Source organism: Typha latifolia, chromosome 2 (assembly GCF_019914945.1).
Source record: "Typha latifolia isolate L0001 chromosome 2, TyphaL0001v2, whole genome shotgun sequence".
Taxonomy (NCBI): Eukaryota; Viridiplantae; Streptophyta; class Magnoliopsida; order Poales; family Typhaceae; genus Typha; species Typha latifolia.
The window spans coordinates 7035929-7058287 of record NC_133087.1 but is presented as its reverse complement, the minus strand read 5'-3'; the positions used below and the strand labels follow the sequence as shown (position 1 = coordinate 7058287).

The window sequence follows — 22359 nt, the reverse complement described above, 5'->3', positions numbered from 1 at the left end:
TTCTCTTGTAGTCATAAAATTACGAAACCAAGTTAATTAGATCCATAATAAAATTATAATATGAACTATGAGAGGATAAATACGTCAGGAACTCCCCTCTCTTATAGTCAACAATCTAGATATGAATTCAAATCTTTATTTTCATCTATAATAAACTCTTATTTTAATTTAACAATAAACCAAAGTTTTTGAATTTTAAAAAATATGGGCCAAAATTGAAGCCCAAGACTTGGGCTTGGTTGCAGGCGTAGCACAACCAAATTATTGCTTTGGGTTAGGGTCTTTTCTAACTCAACCTAACCCAAAACCTAAATTAAAAGAAGAGTGAGCTTGATTGAACTTGATCTTGACTCGTCTTCCATGAGGTTCCCCTCGAGAGGGGAAGGGCAAAATCGACGAGCACCATTGCTGTCCTTCGACAACACTTAATGACTTCACACTACTGCAGCCACTTGATCGAGAAGAGAGGAGGTTAGGTTGATCATCAATGATCAATGAACTCTATGGCTGTCGATGGTTCGAGCCATGAGGGCTCTAAAAGAAAGTATCTATCCACAACATGAGGCCGACAACGCAAAGTTTTCGGTAAAAGGGCAATGACGACCTAAAATCGTCGACCTCGGAGAAACACCAAATGCCCAAAAGTTTAGGTATTTATATTTGGGAAGTGAACGAAAGCTTAAAAGCACTAAAGTGGCAAAATGGTCAATTTGGAAAGAGAGAAAATGAAGAAGAAAGAAAAGCCTGACTTGTGAGAAGAGTCATTGTCCACGACCTCACAAGGGCACTCTCGCTATCGTCTTCCGATTCTTCCTCTCATTCTTTTCTTTTTCTGATAAATCCTCTCTTCCTCTTCAAAACCCTTGAAATGGCGCTAGTTAGGGTTTGTTCTCTTACTCTTTTCTCTCACTTGTCTTCCTCCTCTTCCCTCATCCACGCGTTAATTCCAATATCTTCTCTTTCAATTTGCCGCTTCTCCAATCGAAAGCCCTCCGTCTCCGCCTCCTTCTCGTCCCAAAGTTCTCCTTCCCCGATGGAAATGGAAGCTCCAAAGCCTAATAGATGGAAGCCCATGTGTTTGTACCACACGCAGGGGAAGTGCACAATGGTAAGCTTACCTTCTCGTGCTTACTTGTATTGTTACTACCGTTTCCTATGTGTGTAATCTTTTCTTCAGGTCAATTCGATTTTGGTATCCAAAAATTTTCCTTAAAACGGAAAAGGCCATATATTTTGTGACAACATTTGTTTTTGCCTTCTAATTTCCATTGGCTGCTGGCTTGCTGTGATACAAGAATTTTTCGACAATGGTTAATACTTTGAGCTGATTAAATACAAGGGTTTTGGCGGGTTATGATGACTGCTACAGCGGATTGTTGTGTATTATAGCACGTATAAGCTTCTGCCTTTATGTTTTGTTTAGGTAATATTCATTCGATACTCCAATCAAGGACCACTACAAAGGGCTATAGATTATAATTGAAAATATGGGGGTTTGTTTTATCAAAAGGACAATTAGTGAAGTAGATGCACATGTTTTGTGATGGATGACGGACAATCAAGGAGGAGACAATCTATCAGAAGTAGGTTAAACTTTAATGCACCATAATTCAGGCTATATTATGCCTTTTCTTTCATAATACAATGTCCGATTATAATAGGGCATTTATGGAGGTGAAGGATCAACTGCAATTTTTCATTTTTATACAATGGAATGTTGTAGACTGCACTAGATATTGATCAACCTTCTTCAACTTTAGCATAGGTCACAAGAAGACACAAAATAATAGTTTCTTGACTGATGACATGATTTTTCGTTCTCAACAATTCAAAGGGTAGTCCAAGGTTGCATTTTGTGTTCGTGAATCCTAGTGATAGCTTTGGATGGGACTGGGACAAGAAGGTGGATTTGGAGTGACAGAATCTATTGATGATAATTTCTGGAATGAGAATACTAAACTGATGTGATTCATTAAGTTGCTGGCTGAGTCTTCATTCCTCTAGCTCAATATTCATATGTTCTACTCTCAAATGGGGATGATGACATTTGTAAAACCAAGATTCCAGGGTTACATAATTTTCATGTTTTATTTTTGACTAATGAAATCAGGAAGATATTAAAATGTTTGATGCTGCATGGTGGTAATGTTTTTGGAACAAGCGGTATCCAATAGTACAACATCAGAACATAGTTCTTGTGGAGATAAGGGTGTGTGCTTTGAGATGTGGTGATACTCATGAAGGATTGGCATTGTTTACTATCTGAATAACTCTAGAATAGCTTTGCCTAAGAATATCAAAGTTTGGAGTTGCCAAGGTTGTGATTCCATTTCTAGTTATGATTTGGAAAAAGTGATGGAATAGAGGAGAACTTTTCAGCCTTCTGGAGAGCACTGAAGCCATTTATAGCAAATGAGGAAGGGACATGATCTTATTTTGGGTAGTGTTGTTGAAAGTTGATTGTTCCATAGTCTTTTAAGAGGGATGAGTTGTGAGAGGATTGTTAACTTCTGCCTTAGGAAAATTTGGATAATTTTTATATCAAGGTACTCCCATCTTAGCTATAAAACGGGTCTACTATGATTTTTTTTTTCTTGATACTCTTGAATGCTTACTTTTTATGCATTCAGACTAAAATTACTACCTTGTGCTTTCAATTGAGAAAGTTTGAAAAATTGTTAAGTTCTAGAATTATATGTTGCTTGTCTATAAAGTTTGTTAAAAGAATCAGAAGGAACTTTCAATATAATATAGCAAGATTCGGAAAAAACATATACTCTCTGACTTTCATGTATGATCATATTAATTTCAGACTTTTTGACACTATCCTTTAACATGAGATTAATATAATATGCAGCACATGACGCTCGATATAAATGATGTCTCTTCATTATAAGTAATTTTGTAACAGTCTTATAATTGGCCTCATTATCAGTAATCACTTGGATTATTCTTTTTCACCTATTTCTTCTACCATCTAATCCTTCAATCTTCAAATATAATCCACACTTTTGAAATGAGCAGTAGCATTTACAGACTTTAGAAATTGTTCCATGCCTGAGTACACCAAGAAATTAATTATATTTCTTCTATGTTGTGTAGTCTGTCTATCACACATTAGTGTACAAACAAAATTCATTCCAATACTATTTAATTGTCTCAATGTAAGTGTGCTCATCTACCTCTAACTCAAGATATTTGTAACAATATTATTTGAATTAGGAGATAGAACACCAAGCTTTACTAATTGTATAACATTTACTGTAGTGTGATAATAAAGACTATTAGCTATATTGAAAAAAATATAGTTGTAAAAGAAAAATTTAGAGATAGCCCTATGCCTCTATCAATGTGTTTATTTGTATTTTTAATTTCTTTTAGAGTTGTCTTGATAAAAGTTGGTGTATGACCCCCTTTTCTCTGCAGATATATATATATATATATATATATATTCATTGGTCAAATATTTTTAGACTCTACTATAACACTAGGAGTCATAAGAGTTGAACTGCTGCCCTTATATTTTTTTCTCGCTGTATGTGAACTGATCTTAGATCAAAAGGCTATCATCACTGTTTTTTATCTCTTTCTCTTCTCTATGCATATTTTTACTATCTTTTTTTACACTCGTCATCTATCTGTCCTCATCATCTTCCCCATTCTACTCACTACTATGATACTATCATCATCAATGTATACAGAGTTATGTTTCAATTCTTCACAAACTATTGAGTCTCTCTATTGTGTAGATTATTTATCCTTCTTTTTGTCTATTAGATGAGTCAATATCTATTTTCTAACTTCAGACCACTTAAGTATAAAGTGCTACATTTCCTTGCTTCTAGCCAAATGTTCTTTCAAACTGCTCACACCTGCATCTATTTTCTTTCCACACCAATTATATTTACCATGTCTTATTTTGTTTAATAGTGTTGCAATATTATCATACGATGTCGGTATCATATGACTTTTTTTCAAGCCAGTTCAATTTTCACTGTAATTAAACATAAACAAAACTCAAAATAAAGTATAAATAATTTAAAATTTAAGAAAATAAAACCCTCCCTCAATTTTTTTTCGTAATTTTTTCTTCTTTATTCCTTCTCTTCCCCCCTCCCTTTTCTCTCAAATTCTTTATTGTCGAAAACACAGAAAAAGTAATTTGATACACTTAGAGTCTTTTCTTATTGTATTAGTTATTTGTTTTCATTAAAATAAAAATTCTATAGGTCGCATTCGAACGCGGTTGGGGGCGCGTTTGAACGGCTTTGCAAACGCAGTTGGGGGCGCGTTCGAACGGCTTTGCGAACGCCTGCATCAGGTTCGCAAAAATAGAGAACGCGAAATGTGCGTTCGAACGCGGTCGGGCGCGTTCGAACACCTGCATCACGCTCGCATCGACAGAGAACGCCCAATCGCGTTCGAATGTGATCGACGGAAGTCCACTAGAATTAGGGTTAATAATTGTTATTTTGGCTTGTTGGCTAGCCTCTATAAAGGTGTGGATGGTAGCCAAAATTATAATGCTATTGGAATATTAGTTTTTTGCCTCTTTATCTTCTCTTTACCCTAATCTCCATCCTTCCTCTTCACTAACCTACCACCTCTACCGTTGGTAAGGTCTCTCTTAACTTCTAATCTCCCTCGTCTGTCGAGTCCTCCCTCTTCCTTGAGATTTCGACCACTTCTTCCCTTTCGTCTTTATCACTTAAACAACATCAACTATCCACCCTCATCTCTATAATCATCCACAACACTAACATCTACTCCACCTATCACCACCACTATCATCCGCAATATATCGTGTTTTCGTCCCAGTTGCAGTTCGAATCTACGAAGGGCGTAAATACGAAAAACGTAGATTTGGAAGTTACAGATCGATTCCACTTGGTTTCGTAATTTTCTGACTACGTGAGAATATTTGGTGAATATTTTTTCTTGGTTGCGTGGACTGCTTCCTGCAATAAATTCAGATCTTAAAGGAATCGTTCCGTAACCTATTATTGGTATCAGAGCCTATCTTTTGGTACCCTAGGCCTATCATAATTCTAATTTTTTTTAATTTTTTTCTCCATTTCTTCTCTCTCCTTTTACTTCCCTCTCTCTCTCATTTATTCCCTCTTCTTTTAGTTGCTGCATCCCTCTCTCTCTCTTCCCTCCCTTTTTTCCCCTTTCTTTTTCCCTTCCTTTTTTTCCTCTCTCCCTCTACTCTTTCTACTGCTGTAGAGAGGGAAAGAGAGAGGGAGAGAGGAGAAAGAAAAATTGAAAAAAATCTCACTCGAGGTTGTCAGAAATTGAGGTTGCCGGAGATCTATTCGATCGTCGATGGTGGAACCTTGGATGTGGTGAGAAAAAAGAGAGGAGAGAGAGAGAGAGATGGCTGGGAGAGTGGGGACATCAATAATTGATGTCCCTTGGGTTGGATTCCAGTCAGATCGGCCAAAACTGGAATCTATGGATACCACTTTAATAAGGTAACATCATGGTTCATAAACACTTAGAGAAAGAGAGTCACCATTTGAGAATGAGAATGACAAACAATGACTAAGGTGAGGGAAGAAAAATGCTTGGATGAGGAAGTTAAGGGCTGGGGGGTAGTTTATGTGTTATATGTATCCTTTTGAACCTTTGTTAGACACTCATACCCTTGACAAACTTAAAAGTTATTCTCATAGGAACGTTGCAACTGAAGTTCCGCTATTTTAGGTGGTTTCTTGTGCTAGCAAATGCTCAAAAGTGCCACAATGTAGAAACTGCATTAGAGCCATCCTGTTACAAACTAATAAGTTATTCAAGCATTTTGCTAACAGTGCAATGGTGTTAATGACATACAAACATGGATAAAATATTTGGTGGTGTTATTCAATATCACTATCCTTGCCATTAGTTGTACTACTTTTTAGGTTTTGTCAATAATAAATGATGGTGACACTGAAATCTATAAAATATTTTTTACAAGGTAAAAAGATCATGATAAATTGCATGGAATATAATCGATTTTTCTTTTCTTTTAGATGGATGATGCTACACACCTCGAGAAATTCAGTCACACTGTGGACCTCAAAGTTAACAATTCTGCCCTCAATAAATTGAGACCTCAAAATCTTGATCACCTTTTGGTTCTTGATTTGGAAGGAAAAGTTGAGATTCTTGAATTTCCTGTTCTGATGATTGATGCCAAGAATCTGGAGTTCATTGATTCTTTCCACAGGTAAAATTTCTGTTTAGAGTTTAGTGTCATTTCTGGATCTATTGCATCAACCCTAATTAGCTTCAGTTGCAGTAACCACTTCCATTTTGGCTTGTCTTTTGATGGAATCAACATGCTTTCATCAACAAGCGCTTAAATTATTTAGTGTGGCATCTCAGTAACATCTGAACTCTGACGGGTAATTGGCATGCTAGAGATTCTTATATGAGTGAAAGCATGAAACTTGTCATGCACTTATTCTTGTAGAAGTCAAGCTTGGCACTGTAGATAAGGGTGGCTTGATTGACATAGTTAGTTTTGATGTTATCAGTAGGCGTGGTTTTAAGTGTGATTGATCATTTATTCCCGGTCATGCAAATGGAACTGTACAGGTCATCTACAGTTTGGTACTAGTATTATAGAAGAGGGTGGCAGAAAAATGGTTCAAAGTACATGGAATCAAAGTATATATTGGTTAGAGCACTAAAATATAAAAAAGCTTTATTGGTGGAAGAAAATTTTGGCCCAGAACTACCACAGTCAGTAGTTAGGCACTGCAAAATATATTTTGCACTTTTTGATGACTTCAGAGATTGGTATACCAAGTTTAATTAGGTAAGGATACACTGAATATCAGATTTTGTTTACATGAGGCACCATATTGCTGCCAAATTTACCAGCCACAAATTTGATGAATAGGATCTATTAATGTCATCCAAATTACGAGTCTGAAAAGTCATTTTTCCCAGCTTGATAGCAATAATTGCAAAGACTTAGATTTTCAACATATTATGCAATGCATAGTTGGTAAGTGGTGACTCATCTGCACTGCAAATAACTGAAGCAAAAGCTTTGGAGAACGGACACTTAAGGCACATTTGAAATGGGTACATACAAATAAATCTAATATTTTAGGGATACATATGGGTAGTTAAAAGAAACGTTTTTAAAACATATATTGCTGATATCACCTGGAAGTGTAGAATGAAATCTGGATACTGTTGCGAGTTGTACGAATATAAGTCAAAATTGAACGAGACTACTATTCCATTTCAGTTATCTCTAGAATATTTTAATCTTATTATAGTTATTGGGACACTCATCGATTTGAAGGGGGACCCAAGTCAGGAAATCATGAAGTTTCCATTCTTATGGTTAATATGTTGAATTCTCTTGCTTGTCTTGCATCTTATTAACTAGGAACTTGCACAATATATGATTGTGTTGCCATTTTCATATTGTGTTGTATCCTTACCCTGTCTGTCTGTTTCTTTGTGCAAAAGTTGGCACATTCTAAGTAGTTCTTCCAAATTGATTTAGATATTCATGTAGAAGCAATAGAAATTCACAATCATTGGTGGTTTCTTGAACTATATAGACATACAATCTCTCCCTAGTTTCTTTGAGTTGGGTTCTAAGGCTCTATTTTCATATCCGTCCGAAGGAGTGTGGAAATTGCTCAGTCCTTTCCTTGAGCTAAACATTGTAGATTAGGGACATGTCTTCCTAAGCAAATATGCAGGATTTTAGATCTCAAATAATCCAACATTTAATGTCCATCATTCTTACCCTATGTCTTCTATTGGAAATTTGAAACCAATTAAATCTGAAACTGAGGCCCTTGATATCTCAGTTGTGTTTAGGAAAACCTTGCTGTTCCATCTATGTTATAATTCTCTGAGAACTGAAATAAAACTACTTGCTTGAGTTGTTTCGTACCGGTAAACATTTTTTATTTTCCAAAATTTGCTCTCTTTTGAAGTATTCACTGATATTTAAGTGTTGATTAGTGCATCTTAAGTCAAGATAATTCCATTGAAGATGTGTCGATCTTTTCTTAGGCTAATATATCAAATTAACTAATGAAAGAGTAGAACTAGAATCCATGCTCCAATTTCATTGAACTTAAGCATGTCAATTGAAAAAGTAGGATACAAGAACCTGCATCGATAGATAATATTCTGTTTAAATTGTTTTCTATTATTTTCATGTTAAATGTGCTCAGATATCTTTCTCTTTTTACTTTCATTATCAGAATGTAACAATTCTTATAAACTTCTAGTTTGTACTTTCCAAGGCTTGCTTTAACTGACATAAGACTTATTTTTGTGGTTTACTGTTTCACATAATATTCTGTACATCTTTCATGTAAAGAATTGCTCACTCATATTTAGTATTTTGCTCTTCTGTGCAATTTCCTTACAGGTTTGTGAGGCCGAGCATAATGAGTGAACAAAGAATTGGAGAATATATAGAAGGAAAATATGGAAAATTTGGAGTTGACCGGTAAGTGCTCATTGTAGTTACCTAGTAACATGATCATTTACATTTTCTCACACATGTTCACTTTTCTCACTCCTTTAATTAATAATTTATTCTATAGTCTTATCCAAATCATCCAGCTGACAACCCTTTTGACCTAAATGGATAGTATGTACGTGATATTCTTGTACTTGACTCTCCTTTGCATCATTCTCTTGACGTCGAAACAAGTGTTATTTATTCACGTGATGCTGATAAAGAACTCGACGAGAATCTATATGACTTCCCTATGTTTGATTCTTTTGATCTATCACTAGATGATGAAGGTGAAATGCCGATAAATCTTTCTATGGAAGCTGATGAACTTGAGCAGAATGAAAGTGATTCGACCATAAATATCTTCATATGAATTGATGGTGAATGTCAGTTGGCTGTAAAAATATCTATGGCTACTGATATTGAACCTGAGCCTGATGCTATAGAGGACTATGTTAAACCTATGTACAGTATTTAGAAACTCTTAAAACTAATGTGCCACTATTTATCATCTTAACAATTTTCTTAAAGGACTGCTGTTCTGAGACTCATCAAAGTTCGAAAGAGCACTAATAGACTGTTGTCTAGCGTAGATTTGAATAATACCGTTAAAGCAACCCTTAGAAGATTGTTACTTGTTGCCATTCAAAAGAATGCTATGGAATATATAGGCTACAAAGTTGACTAGCATGAAAACATTTTCAATAAATGCCTTTATCCAACAACAAACAAGTAGCAGAGGTATATTTAGGAGTAGATATTGAAGAATAATGGAAATACACCCAGAATATGATTTAAGTGGACGTGCAGAAAAATACTAAGTGTCGCCATCTTATTTTAAGGTTGTATAACATTAGGCAAAAGGAAATAGAAGAGTTCTAGGGAACTATGTGGATTCATATAAGTGGTTGCACGGTTATTTACATGAGCTTAAAAACAGGGATGCGAAAATAGTAACAAGATTGCTGTGGGATGACTGTAGACATTTTAAGGGTGTATTTTAGGCTTTCAGTGCATGCTTACGTTCATTCAGGTCAGTAGGTCACACCTATGTCCATTGTTCAGCATTGGCAATACTTTCTTGTTTGGCTGCTACAAAATTGCTTACTTATTACGACTAGTTTTGATGCTGGTAATCAAACTTTTCTAATCTTATTTTGTATGGTGGAAGGTGAGAACCAAGAATCTTGGACCTGGGTTCTTTATCATCTTTGGACAATGATAAGACTCTTTGAGGAGCTCACAATACTCTTCGATAAACAAAATGGACTCTTGAATGTAGTGGATGATGCCTTTCTTGAAGATATACATGGATATTTTATGATGCATTGGTCGAGGAACATATAATTTTGTGTATAACAATGTAGTACCATGGGTGACTATGTTAATCGGCACGCGCTATGCCTACTGGCACTTATTGCGCAAACTCTAGGTTAGCACGTAGCATGGGGGGTGCCGACTGTACTCACATAAACCAATGTGGAAGGCTGCAAAATGCCTTCTAATGGCGTTTATAGCCATAGAAGGTCCCTTGAGTCCTCACGTGACAACGTAGTGATATGGTCCTTCTATTGTCGGAGAAGAATATACGTTTGAAATTCATGATTTACTCATGATCCGCATTGAGTGAATCGTCATAAAAGAGGTCCTTTTAGGCAGATCCGTTTATAACCCCTTGAAGCAGGTTGTCAATTAAGATGACCTGTTTAGTAGTTTTCTTCTCTGACCGAGCAAAGAGGATCGACTTCTCTGATATGGAGCACCTCGCACGTGAAGAGGCGGAAGATCTTGACGGCATCGGTGGCATGAAACTGATAAGGTGTTTAATAAGTTTCCTCCACTCTTCCTATTTCTCAATCCTTATTGTCAGCTGTGCTGCCTGTGCAGTGTCTCTCACTGTGCATGCCTATGGCATGTCAATCCTTGCGTAGTACCTCCATGTATGTTCGGAAAACATGATTCTGCATGCATGTTCAGTGGAAATTGAATGTACTACATTATGTGATGTCCAAAACATTTGAGTTGTAACAACTTATATTTGTATGTAAGTCATTAAGAGGGCTAGGACTTGTTTTGCTGGTTAGAACAGGGTTTGCTTATCTCAAGCAGGCCCGATGTATGTCAAGTGGAAATTTATCGTATTATCTTATGTAATGCGCGGAAGTACAGAACATTGATCAAAGAACAATGTTGTACCTTTATGACTTACGTATTTTCAGAACACATGACTTTGTATGTACGTCTACTGGAACTTGAATGTACTATATTATCTAATGTGCAAAACATTTGATGCAAATTATCTTGATTTTTCTCTTGTTTTTTGTTCTAATTTTCCTCCGCTTATCATTTTATCCTTTCATGCAAATTAATCAGCTCACTCCTAAAATCTTGTTTGCTGTTATGAATTATCTTTGAAATTCATTGTTAGTCTCTTACTATTTATATATTGTAGATGGAAGATGACTCATGATTTTCCTTTTTCAAAATAACTCTGAACACAAGAGTCTTCATTTTTTTTCTTTTTTATCAATATTTTGTAGTGTATGGCATGATACTGCCATCCCTTTCAAAGACGTCCTTCATGAGTTCGAGGAATGGATCTCAAATCATAATTTGTGGAAGGAGAAAGGAGGGCCACTCAATCGAGCTGCATTTGTTACGTGGTTAGTTATTGCTGTTGAAGACTACCAATTGCCTACTGCATTTAATAAAATTACTTGGCACATTCTTGCCTTGAGCCATTTTCTTTTTGCATATGATGTTAAAACCTTTTATTTTATAGTTTGTTCTCTGTTTTATTTCTTTGTGATCTAGTACCTGTTTCTGCTATACATGCTTCTAAACCAAAGGTTCATCTTGATACAGTGGATGCCACATATGTTGGCGGATCTCACTTAATAAATAGGATAAGCAAAGATAAGTTTTGAAACTCATTGATCAAGTGTAAAATTATTGTCTAAGGATAAACAAGGATAATCTTTTAGGAAATTCATTAGAAACACACTAAATTTTGCTTTCATTATCATTAACACCTTATTATTTGGATATTTATCATTTGACTTCTACATTTTCCTTTTAATGCCTCAAAAACACCCTGAATGAAATCAATTAATAAAAGCAACGAATTCAATTAGATTGTGGCTTGAAGTTTTGGTATCGGCTTCGGTTTTGGTTCAAAATTTCAACTAAAAACATAAAATTTTGGTTGGTTGATGTTCAAGTTCTAGTTTCTGTGTATTCATTTTGGAATTTTTAGTAAATCAAGTACAAAATTTCTGGACAGTAGTAGAAAGTTTAGGAAACGTGAGAAAATAAAAAGCAACTAAGAAAGAAGTTAGAAGGGCCCACTTAATTATGAAGCTAATTAAACTATTGTTGGTCATAGTCACTATATGAAGTGAAACAGACCAAATTCATGTCAAATCCAACCTGAAATATTTGTAAATCTTTATCTTATTTTCTAATGCATTACACAAGATCTAATAGCAGCGGGGTGGTATTGGGTTTTGGTACAATCTGATTCAAGACAAATCCAGCTCAGAATCTGAAATGCACCTTAAAAGAAATTGGAAATTGTTATTAAGGTTGTTTTAGTTGGATGCTGGTTTTGGGGGCACAAAACATTTTCGTGAAACATCTTATTTTTGGACAGAACTACAGACCATGAATCAAGCACTAATAAAATCAACTAAGCACCTAGTTGATACAATGAACTAGAATAGAATCAGATGAAAAAAATCAACCAATTGAATAGATGTGAAGAAAATCAACTAGCATACACTGCTGTGCACTATATGAAGCAATAAACTGAGGAATGCAAATAACTAGTAGTGCCAGCGTTATGCAATGTGTTCTGCTCCTGTTTTATTAAGTTTGAATGAAAACTGAAAAGCTAACATGTTCATGTAACTTTGAATTATATTGTTTACATAATTTAGCCCAAAACTGCATATGTGAGTACATATGTGCCTGGATTAGGATATCCAACATATGCTGTGTTGGCATGATGAACCGTATGTTCTATCTTTTTGAACATTTATCAACTCACAGTATATTACACTTTGGATCAGCATAGTTTTAGCATTATCTCTTCTAACCTGATATGCTATCATCATCCTGATTAATCCAAACATTAAATTTATCGTTAAAGGCGACAGAAGAACAAAATATATGTCTCACACAGTTGGATCAGGATGATGTTGGAATATCTCATCTTTTCCAGCAAAATCCTTTTGGTTCCTCCAGTGCTCTTCTATCCCTCGTCTCATTTTTCTATGCTTAGGACTAGCAGCCAAAAGACTTACTGCACAAGCAATTCTTATGGATCAGTTGTCTACCTGGTGCCAATATTCATTATATCAGGATCTCAATAGAAGTCCAGAGGAAGTACCAACTATGGGATGCCATTCTGGCCTTCTTCCTTAGAAAATACATAATGGAAGCACCACTTCACTGGTTCAAAAATGTCAAACTACACCCCCTACCTGAACAAGTCATACTTAGTGCTTTTGACTCTTATCTTTCTTCATCCAATGAAGTTTTATGTACCATAACATGTAAACTCTAGTGAAAAGAAAGGAGATTTCGATTAGCCTCCTTGTTCTTCGTTCTCCTCTTGCATCAATTTTTTTTCATATCTTGAATAGATTGGCAAAAGGTGTCACTACTGCTGCAAACTGCAGCTTCAAAGCTCATGCACTACTGTTGGAGGAAATGACGGCTGCCAATGATGCCATCCTCTGAAGACTGTAAGAGAACAAGAAAATAAAGAAATAATAAAAGAGAGAAGAAAAGCTCATCGAGAAAAAAACAATACATGTTGGTTTTATTAGCATTCTTGTTTTGTTGTCTTTTATCACCCTTCAATTCGTATATCTCAATTTGATTAGGCTAGGTCTTTAAGTAGAAAGGTAAAGGGAGAAGAATCGAAAATACCTTGTTGAGTTGGGAAAGGTGTTGGTCAAGTACAAGTTGGATATGGCCTGAAATGAGCCTAGTTTTGACCAATATAGTTAAATGGCTGAACAAGCCAAACTTTCTTCCTGGCTATGCTGGCAAGTTCCTAGTCATTTCGGTCCTTTTCGGCCAAAGGAGAAGGAACGGGCATGACACTGCCTAAGCTGGCCAAAACCATACTAGGATGAAACTGGTCAAATTTCAAGAACTGGGCCTAGATTTGACCAATCTTTGTTGAAACTACTTCAGTTAAATGGCTCAGCCAACTGAAGTGGTCTTCCACTAGCTTGTGCTTGCCAGTTTCTAGTCTTATCGGACTTAAATCCTTTTCAGCAGAAGTGAGATGAAATCATGAAACAAGCATGGAACAGTGCAAAAATAGTAAAGACCACTGATAGAGATTGGATCCACTCCTTCTTAGCACTAGGCCTGGTTTCGACATGTCTCTGTTGAAGCCAGTTCTTTTTTTTCGCCTAAATGGATCATTTAGACTGACTGCTGACTTCACCATTCATAATTTGTGATGCGGACATCACTGATAAGATGGATGGCGTGTGTACTAGCGCAGGAGGCGCCGACAGTTGATGATCCCTCCTATAAAAATCTGGTTCTGATTTTGATTTATTTATGTTGCCTTTTATTTATTTTCTATGTAAGGTGCTTTTTTTGCTTAATTCTATTGTAGGTCTATATATATAGATCCGTTATATATTTTTTGGAGGTTAATGAAAGTTTATGTGATTTTGTTATCTAGAGAATTTTGGTATGAAATCATTTCTTAGGGTGGAGGTGTGAAACCCCATTCCTTCTCTTTTTATTTTCCTCTTTCGTCTTTCTCCACCACGTTTTGCATCAATTTGTTTTATCTCGTGTTTTTTCTTGAATAACTAACTCTTCCTTCAGTTGGTAGTCAATCAAGGGATTTATGAGGGCAATGTAAAGCAAGTCATGACTTGACTTTTAACTGCCTAAATGTAAGAACTTTATGAATAGAATCATTTCCATAGTTTCTTTGGCAAAAAAATTATGCTGGCTATTAAGCTATCTAATCTGGGCTCACCCTTATCCATCTGGGCTTTGGGATTAGAGCTTGGTTGTTAACATTCGATAGTGTAGTCTGAAATTGTTCACATGTTTTATTATTCTTCTGTATGCTATATTTTTCTCTTCTGTGCAACTGGAACAAAAGTTCAAACTGCATGATGATTCTTTTTTTGTCTTTATGTGTTCTCCTTTTTCCTTTTTAGAAAGTTATCTGGCTGGTAAATTATCTTGGAAGAAAGGATGGTGCACTTGTTATTGATAGATGTCACATATTTTTTCTTGTTTACACAGGCATACCCATTTTCAAAGTTAACTTCTGCAGCTTGCATCATAATAGAGGTATAATAGAGGTATTTGCCTCCTCTTATTGCAGTGGAAATTGGGATTTGAAGACGAAGATTCCTGAGCAGTGCAGAGTTTCAAAAGTAAAATTACCCCTTTATTTTATGGAGTGGATTAACTTGAAGGATATCTACCTCAACTTTTACAATAGAAGGGTGAGCACCTACTCTTTGAAGAGCCCTCTTTATTCATGTTGTCGTCTTCAATAGTTTGCATAAAACAGATTTTAACTGTGGTTATTAGAGACTTTACATTTGAAATGCTTCAGTTCAATATGTTTGTGATTGAAACTGATTGGATGCCTTTTATTTTTATTTTTGGTAGGCAACTGGAATGATAACAATGATGAAGGAATTACAAATGCCACTGGTGGGAAGTCACCATCTTGGAATAGATGATGCTAAGAATATAGGTAGAGTTGTTCAGCGTATGCTTGGTGATGGTGTTCTGATGCAAATTACTGCGAGGAGGAATTTAACTAGTGGTGATGTGAAATTTCTATTCAAAAATCGAATTAGGTGATAATATGCTTGCATCAACAAACTTTTAGCCTGAGGCAAGATGGAGTCTTTTGTAGATGAATAGTTTAGGCCAAATATTACTTACAAATCAGGTTTCAACATGCTTGTACTGGCAAATTTTGAGGTCATGAAGCATGTTATAACAGGGAGATTTCTGACAATTTGTGCATGTATTAGCCTGTTTGAGGGTTTATCTGCATGCTTTGTGGATTTACATGTATAAGCTCACAAATCAATAATTTAAAAGCTTTTTTTTTAATACAATAATAATATTTTAAAATTTATTATCAAAGTCAAAAGGTATTTTGGTCCATTAATTGTATATATCATTTATTTCTTATTCAAAACTAATATTTTTTTTAGTTTTGAACATCACATCAAAAGTGATAATTACACTTTAGTATAATTAACAAACAAACATCATATTTTCTTAGATTTGCTTAGGGTACCTAAATCAAAACTAAAAAAATATGATAAAGCTTAGTCGCAAACCAAACACAGACTAAGGTAGAGCATTTCTCACTGCCCTTTAGACCAAGTATTCGATGACTTATAATATTGCCAATTTGTGTTATCAAATCTACGCTCTCCTGCAATGTCATCAGAGAACGAAATGCCAATAGTTGTATGTTCTTTTTCTTCATGGAATATAAGCAGCCTGTGCCTCCTTCGATCCTCTTTTGAATTACTTCTCCTACTGCCGATGCTTTCACTCAACGTGAGATTGAATCATATATGGTAGAGATAATGGAGTCATAACCCGATGTCCACCTTAATTATCAAAGAGTAATCCAACCACTTGTGAGCTTAAGGAAAATACTTCCCAGGTTGAGTCAAGTTACTTGACCCGGTTAGTTCTTCTTGGGCTATCAGGTCAAGGTTCAGGCCATCTAAAATGTTTTGAGTTTTAAAGCAATAAACGAAAAAGGTGAAATTAATATCACTTTCCCGTACTTTGGACTAAAAGCACTTCACACCCTCTTAAGACTTTTTAACTGAAGTGCAGCTACAGACATTGTTAACACATATGACAAAATAATTTATATGACCCTAATTGTTTGATAAATATATATGTAGAGAAAACTTTTGGGAGAAAAAGTGACTTTTGTCTGTATTTGTAATAATTTTTAAAAATAATTCTCTTTTTGCCCTCTCTCTCAACTATCACCTTTTTCATATATAATGAGTCTAAACTATTTTTATGGTACACCTATGGCTCCAGAAGGGTTAAAAATATTTATTCTACCTTTTCTGCTTGATTTGTGTTAATTATTTTTATTCATAAGTTATCATATGATAGTCACGTAACAGAATAACATTTACCTCTCGTATACATGTGTAACTTTAGAGAGAATTTTATGTTGACCAAAATAGAGTAATGATTTGGTCATTTATCTGATTCGGTCCTAGACATTAAGGGGTGAGATATTTTGATAGTTTAGAATGGTTAATATGTATTAAAAAGATAGTTCAGAGCGTTACAGTGGAAAATAATAGTAGTGAAATTATCCCTAATTTTAGAAGGTACATATATTATTAATTTTGGATGAAAAATTTTCGTGGTCTAAATTGTAGGCAGCACAGTGATATTGGGTAAATCGGGTTTCGAGTTAGGCCCGATCCAACCCAACCCAGCCCGGTGTTTGCACGACTCTACTCTACAGTCCGCACTTGCTTCGTTATCCTCTCCCTAAGCACACACTTTCCCGCACACACGAAAACGGAAAACGCCATGCTCCACGCTCACCACCTTCTTCCCCATCTCTCCCCTCGCCTTCCCGTCTCCCGCCTCCGAGGCCATCACCCTCCTCGTTTCATCCCGTTCACATCCACCTCCTTCCTCGCCACCGCCCGCGCGCTTCCTGACTCGGCGGCGTCGCCTCCCTCTCCGCCTGCGGATTCCGGCGACGAAGGCAGTGGTCCCATCGAGATCCTCCCCTCTTCCCGCTCCCCCATCTTCGCCGTCGACGACAACCCATCTCCTCTCCAAATCTCCACCAGCCTCCTCCTCACCGGCGCCGTCTCCGTCTTTCTCTTCCGCTCCCTTCGCCGCCGAGCTAAGCGAGCCAAGGATTTGGTACACATTTTGTCTCTCCCTTCTTCTTCCTACTTCCCAATGTTTGCATTTTGTCAAACATTTAGTGGGTGGTGGTTCAGAGAGTGAGATCGGATGGTTTGAAGAAGGCGAATGGTATAAAGGAGGAGGCCCTGGATAGTTTGAAGGCGATGAGGGAGGCTTCGATCGATCCCGGGGCGCCGCCGTCCGCTGTGCAGGCATTGCTGGGTGGGATTGCGGCGGGAGCCATTGCGCTTATTCTGTATAAGTTCACGACGACGATTGAGGCTGCGCTTAATCGGCAGACAATTTCGGATAACTTCTCGGTCAGTGCTGCTTCACTCATTCTGTGGTCCTTATTTGATACCATACTGCACCTTCTCATATGTTCTGTTACATCTTTACATGGGATTTTGGCAACTTTTGTAGTACTTGGTGGAATTGGAAGCTATGAAATTGTTATTGATGAGTGTTCTATCTCTGTCTATATGTTCATACTAATAAGAAAGGGGTGTAATTTGTTTCTGAAGCTTTAAACCTTCCTTCACATGGTTGGATTGGAAGGTAAGAGAGTTTGGGAATTTACGAATATGTTTTTTCTAAGTGACAATTTTATAGTGGAGGTAAACAATGGCCCTTCAATAGGCCAATATTGCTGGAATATAAATAATTAAAACAGTCATTATCTAACGACTTAATATTTTGAGATGATGGTGAATTAAACATGATCTTAGACCTCAAAGCTATCCCTAAACCCTAAATGCTCCGTTAGGATCATTACAATCTTAGCTAATCTTCTTCTCTAAAAGAATAAGGTGTTAAAAGGATGGTGTCTTTGATTCTTTATATTCTAATATTCCCACTCATGTTTTGGCTCAGAATATTTTAATAGGCCTTCAACAAAATTGTTAGAATTTTTTTTCAAAATATCATAATTGCCATTAAAATATTTTGATCCTTTTATAATTGCCATCATGGTTAGTTTTTAACTGAATATTCCTAATATATTATTGTTAAAGTTAGCAAATACATATAAATGACTGAAATACCTTATCTTTTTTTAAAGTCGAGTGTAGAATATTCTTAATGATTTTTGTCTCATAAAAGAAGATATTTTTCTCTGTACTATGATACTGGATAAAATATTTGAATAACTTTTGAACCATTTTAAATAATTCATGCAGGGGCAAAATAGTCTTTTTAGATCTAAGTTTGGTTTAATCATGATTAGTTCTGTGTAACTAATAGAATGGCATTTTTTGAAAAAGCTAATGATTTCGAAAGTAGATATAAAATTTTGAAGAATGTAGTGTTAATTACAATATTTTGAAAGCTATCGGTGGCAATAATGGAAAAATCCCATTTAATAACAGACAAACATAGGGGGATTCGAAGTCAGGACGTTATGCTTTAATACTGTAGAAAAGGAGGCACAAGTAGTTCCTGTGTCCTCTTTGTCAGACGAGAACACTAGCAACAATGAACTTTTATTTATAGATTTTATGAAAGAATAGTTTGTAATAGCAAATGCACAACAGATGATTCCTCCATTTGTTTGCATTATTTCCTTCTGTGATAGATCCCAAACTCTTTTCAATGCTCTTCTTTGGTGTTGATTTGCTTAGCTGGTACTATCTCAAATTGATCCTCTGTAGCTGTTGACAAATTTCATTTAAATGTTTTCCTCTTCGAGATTGACCTCCTTCTTTGCCAACCTTCCAAACTTTCATAAACCATTAAGCAGATTCATTCATCAACAGTTTAATTTACAGTAGGAATAATGGGAATAATAAGGGAAAAGAAGCTTATTCGTTAGCAGTTGACAGTTTTCAACTGCTCTATATGTATATAACTTGGAGAGCATCTGCATAATGTTGTGTTTGGTACTGAGCGATTCGAGTTGTTCAAGATCAATGGACAGTGACACTATGCATATATTTTTCTTATCTTGAGATTTTTTTTAGTGACATGCTTATATCATTGAGATTGCCAGATGTCCATTTAGGGAACCCACACACCTTTTTTACAGCATTCTTGTCATGCATCTTTGCAGGGAAGTTCAGGGTACAACCCTTAGAATCTTGATAGTAGTAGGGCCTTATTGAGATGCTAAGTTTATCGACAACTGATGCATATATTATATAGCGTTTGTGTGTCCAAAATATTCAATCATTTTGATCTGTCTAGATTCCATATATTGTATATGTATACAAGTTATCCTAGTAGTAAGAGAAAATATATTGAAGGGAATGTAAATAAAGAATATTATTACATTGGTCAAACTGATGAATATTATTAAATTCCTACTATTAATGTGAGATAAGATGCTGTGGACATGTTACCCTCTAGAGTCTTAACAGTTGGGTTCGTTCCACTCTCATCCCCATTTTCTTAATCAATTGTCTTTAATACATTTGAAGTACTGAATTACATGAATGGTGGTTCCATTATAGTTCATACATTTAAATAGATTGGTTAGTGCTTTTGGTTTTTAGACCCAAAGCTTGCTTGGTAGAGGAATGCCAGGAGCCTGATAAATCTAGTGAGTGACAAAGGTATATTGGAACAAACGAGAACCCTTTTCTTCTTAACATGGCTTTCTCTTTGTTCTGTCTTAACCATTTTACTTTTCACTGTATTCCACAAATGAATGTTAGCTGTAATCTGCAGCAGTTACCAGATCTTAAATCAAAACTAACATAGGATGCACTAGATCAAGGCTCTATTTATGTGGGATGCCTATTGCTATGGTGGAATGGGTAGAAGTTCCACCTTACGAACCATATTTGAAACGATTTGTTTGTAGGATGATCCTGAGATTTTGATGGGTAATATTCTCGAAAGTTTCGGATCTAATGACTTTGGAATGAAGTCAGTCGGAGATTCGGATAAAAATTTATGCTAAAATAATAGAGCAAGATCGGAACGCGACAGAAATAGGAAAAACCGACATGGTACAATATAGGTTGTTTGCTTATGGAGGCTAACTCTAGACCGACTTTTGTTAGGATTTACCTCATTAGCTTTTCTAATTCAACTATGACTCTTGCTTTAAAGTAACTTGGACTTTTATCTTAAGGGCTTTCCTAACTCAACTAAGACTCTTACTTGACTAAATTAGGAATGCATTAAATAAAAAATAATTAGAAATTTAATCCTATTAGATTGAGCTTGAGACGGTCTGGTCTAGCTGGGATCGTATCAACCTTGTTGACAACATGCTAAAAGAAATCAAGTAATAACAAACCATCTAAAGATTTTGCCAGGTTAGATACAATTTCAAAGTGAAGAAGCGAAACAACTAAAAACCTTGTTGGAAAAGTCTGTACACTAAATGCATTTCAAGTGGCACATCTTTACCTTTGAAAGTCATGCATTATCTGGAACATGGATTAGCATTATAAAATCTTTTTGTTTTTGGCATTTCTGATTTACCTAAACTTCTTGAAGAAAATGCTATGGTACAATATAGGCTGTTTGCTTATGGAGCAAGAGATCAATAGACTCTAGTGTAGTAGCTAAAATTTAGGTAATGTACAGTTTATTACGGATCTTGTTCTTAAGGAATTGCTGAGGATATTTACTTGGCCAACTTGTCTTTGGATTTTCTCAGTTCCTCTGTTTGTTTGACAGTAGCTGTTTCTGTCTACTAACTAATTTTTGTGACCGATGATCCAAGATCCAACTTTCTTATCAAAGTTGAAGATCCATAAACTCCATTTATATCTCAATTTGTCACAGTAGAACCCACGTTGTATTGTCCTCTCCTGTTATATTACATAAGGTGCTGTAGGTTGCTGCCCATATCTTTATACTTATGGATGAAGCATTTTGTTTTCCTCCCTGTAGATTTTAGATAAATACATAGACATTGGTAGTATAACTAAAAGATTGATTGTAACTTTGTGTATTCTGCTTGCTGATGGAATTTACCTTTTTTGGTATTCAGGTTCGTCAGATGACAATAACAATAAGGTGCATCTCCCACCATCTATTATCTATTTATATGAGCCTCCATGCCGTTCTTACAGATAACTTTCCTTTCTCTCTGCAGGACAATTGTGAATGGCATATGCTATTTAGCAACTTTCGTTTTTGGTATTAATTCCATAGGTTTAATACTCTACTCTATTCAGCTCGCTTTTGGTTCTTTTACGGACAATCCCTCCAGCAAACCTGTGTCATCTTCTACAAAGGATGCTGGGCAGCTTAATACAGCGGCTCCTACTGAAAGCTCTTCAAGCAATGTGGAATCCAGCAGCAGTGACTTGCAGCAAACTTCAGATAAGAGTAAGAGCTAATCAGAATAGCTATAGGACTACTATGATAGAAGGAAATCAATTTCCATCCATCTCTGTACACAGTCAATACTTGTTGGTTGTAGTTAGTAGTTGTTCCCTTTCTTATATACATACAAGCGATGAAATCTGGGTGAAACTGGCAACAAGTAATGCCTGCAAGATATTTGATATATCAATTAGTACCACAGAATATTTGTGGGTCATGCATTGGGGCTGAGGCTTACAAGTATATCAGCAGTTTTATAGATGTATCCAACCAAAGGGTATATATGCAATAAGTAGGATTTCAGGGATAAATAATGTGAACTTGAAAGGGACGAAGAATATGGAATTAATTCCACTATCTCATATGCACAATGTTACATGGTTTCTCCTTATAGGAGAGTGCAAGCACAAAATCAGGAGCCTGATTACATTTGCTAGCTGGCCTAGCTAATTTTCCTAATATACAGCATTTGACATATATTCATAAATCTAACAAAATCAGGAATATTCGATAATATCACTACCGAATCTTTGCTTTTCAACACTCTCCTTCAAACTGGTTTGAAAGATATCCCTCCTTAGCCCGTTTATTATGACCCATTTTTGGAATTATAATCAGTCATGCACTTCAATACATTTGAGATACAATAAATCCAAGTTTGGTGA

General features: G+C 35.8%; 2 protein-coding genes across 5 annotated transcripts; both read left to right on the top strand.

Moving 5' to 3' along the window:
• Positions 1–322: 322 nt before the first annotated feature.
• LOC140782844 (uncharacterized exonuclease domain-containing protein At3g15140) lies at positions 323–15643 on the top strand. Of its 4 annotated transcripts, none has more exons than XR_012107964.1 (7): positions 726–883; positions 989–1108; positions 6015–6211; positions 8396–8476; positions 11029–11151; positions 14780–14985; positions 15155–15643. XR_012107964.1 is itself a non-coding variant. In XM_073129661.1 (7 exons), exons 1-7 carry the CDS (start codon positions 869–871, stop codon positions 15350–15352), a joined length of 858 nt encoding a protein of 285 aa, XP_072985762.1. In that variant the 5' UTR covers positions 730–868; the 3' UTR covers positions 15353–15643. The 4 variants fall into 4 exon arrangements, 2 of the variants coding, with proteins under 2 accessions (XP_072985761.1, XP_072985762.1); XM_073129661.1 differs by having other exon boundaries at positions 730–883; positions 14862–14985; XM_073129660.1 differs by having other exon boundaries at positions 323–1108; positions 14862–14985.
• Positions 15644–17031: 1388 nt separating this feature from the next.
• LOC140781154 (uncharacterized) lies at positions 17032–21911 on the top strand. The gene is made up of 4 exons (XM_073126980.1): positions 17032–17428; positions 17509–17733; positions 21357–21382; positions 21462–21911. Exons 1-4 carry the CDS (start codon positions 17084–17086, stop codon positions 21706–21708), a joined length of 843 nt encoding a protein of 280 aa, XP_072983081.1. The 5' UTR covers positions 17032–17083; the 3' UTR covers positions 21709–21911.
• The last annotated feature ends 448 nt before the right edge of the window (positions 21912–22359 follow it).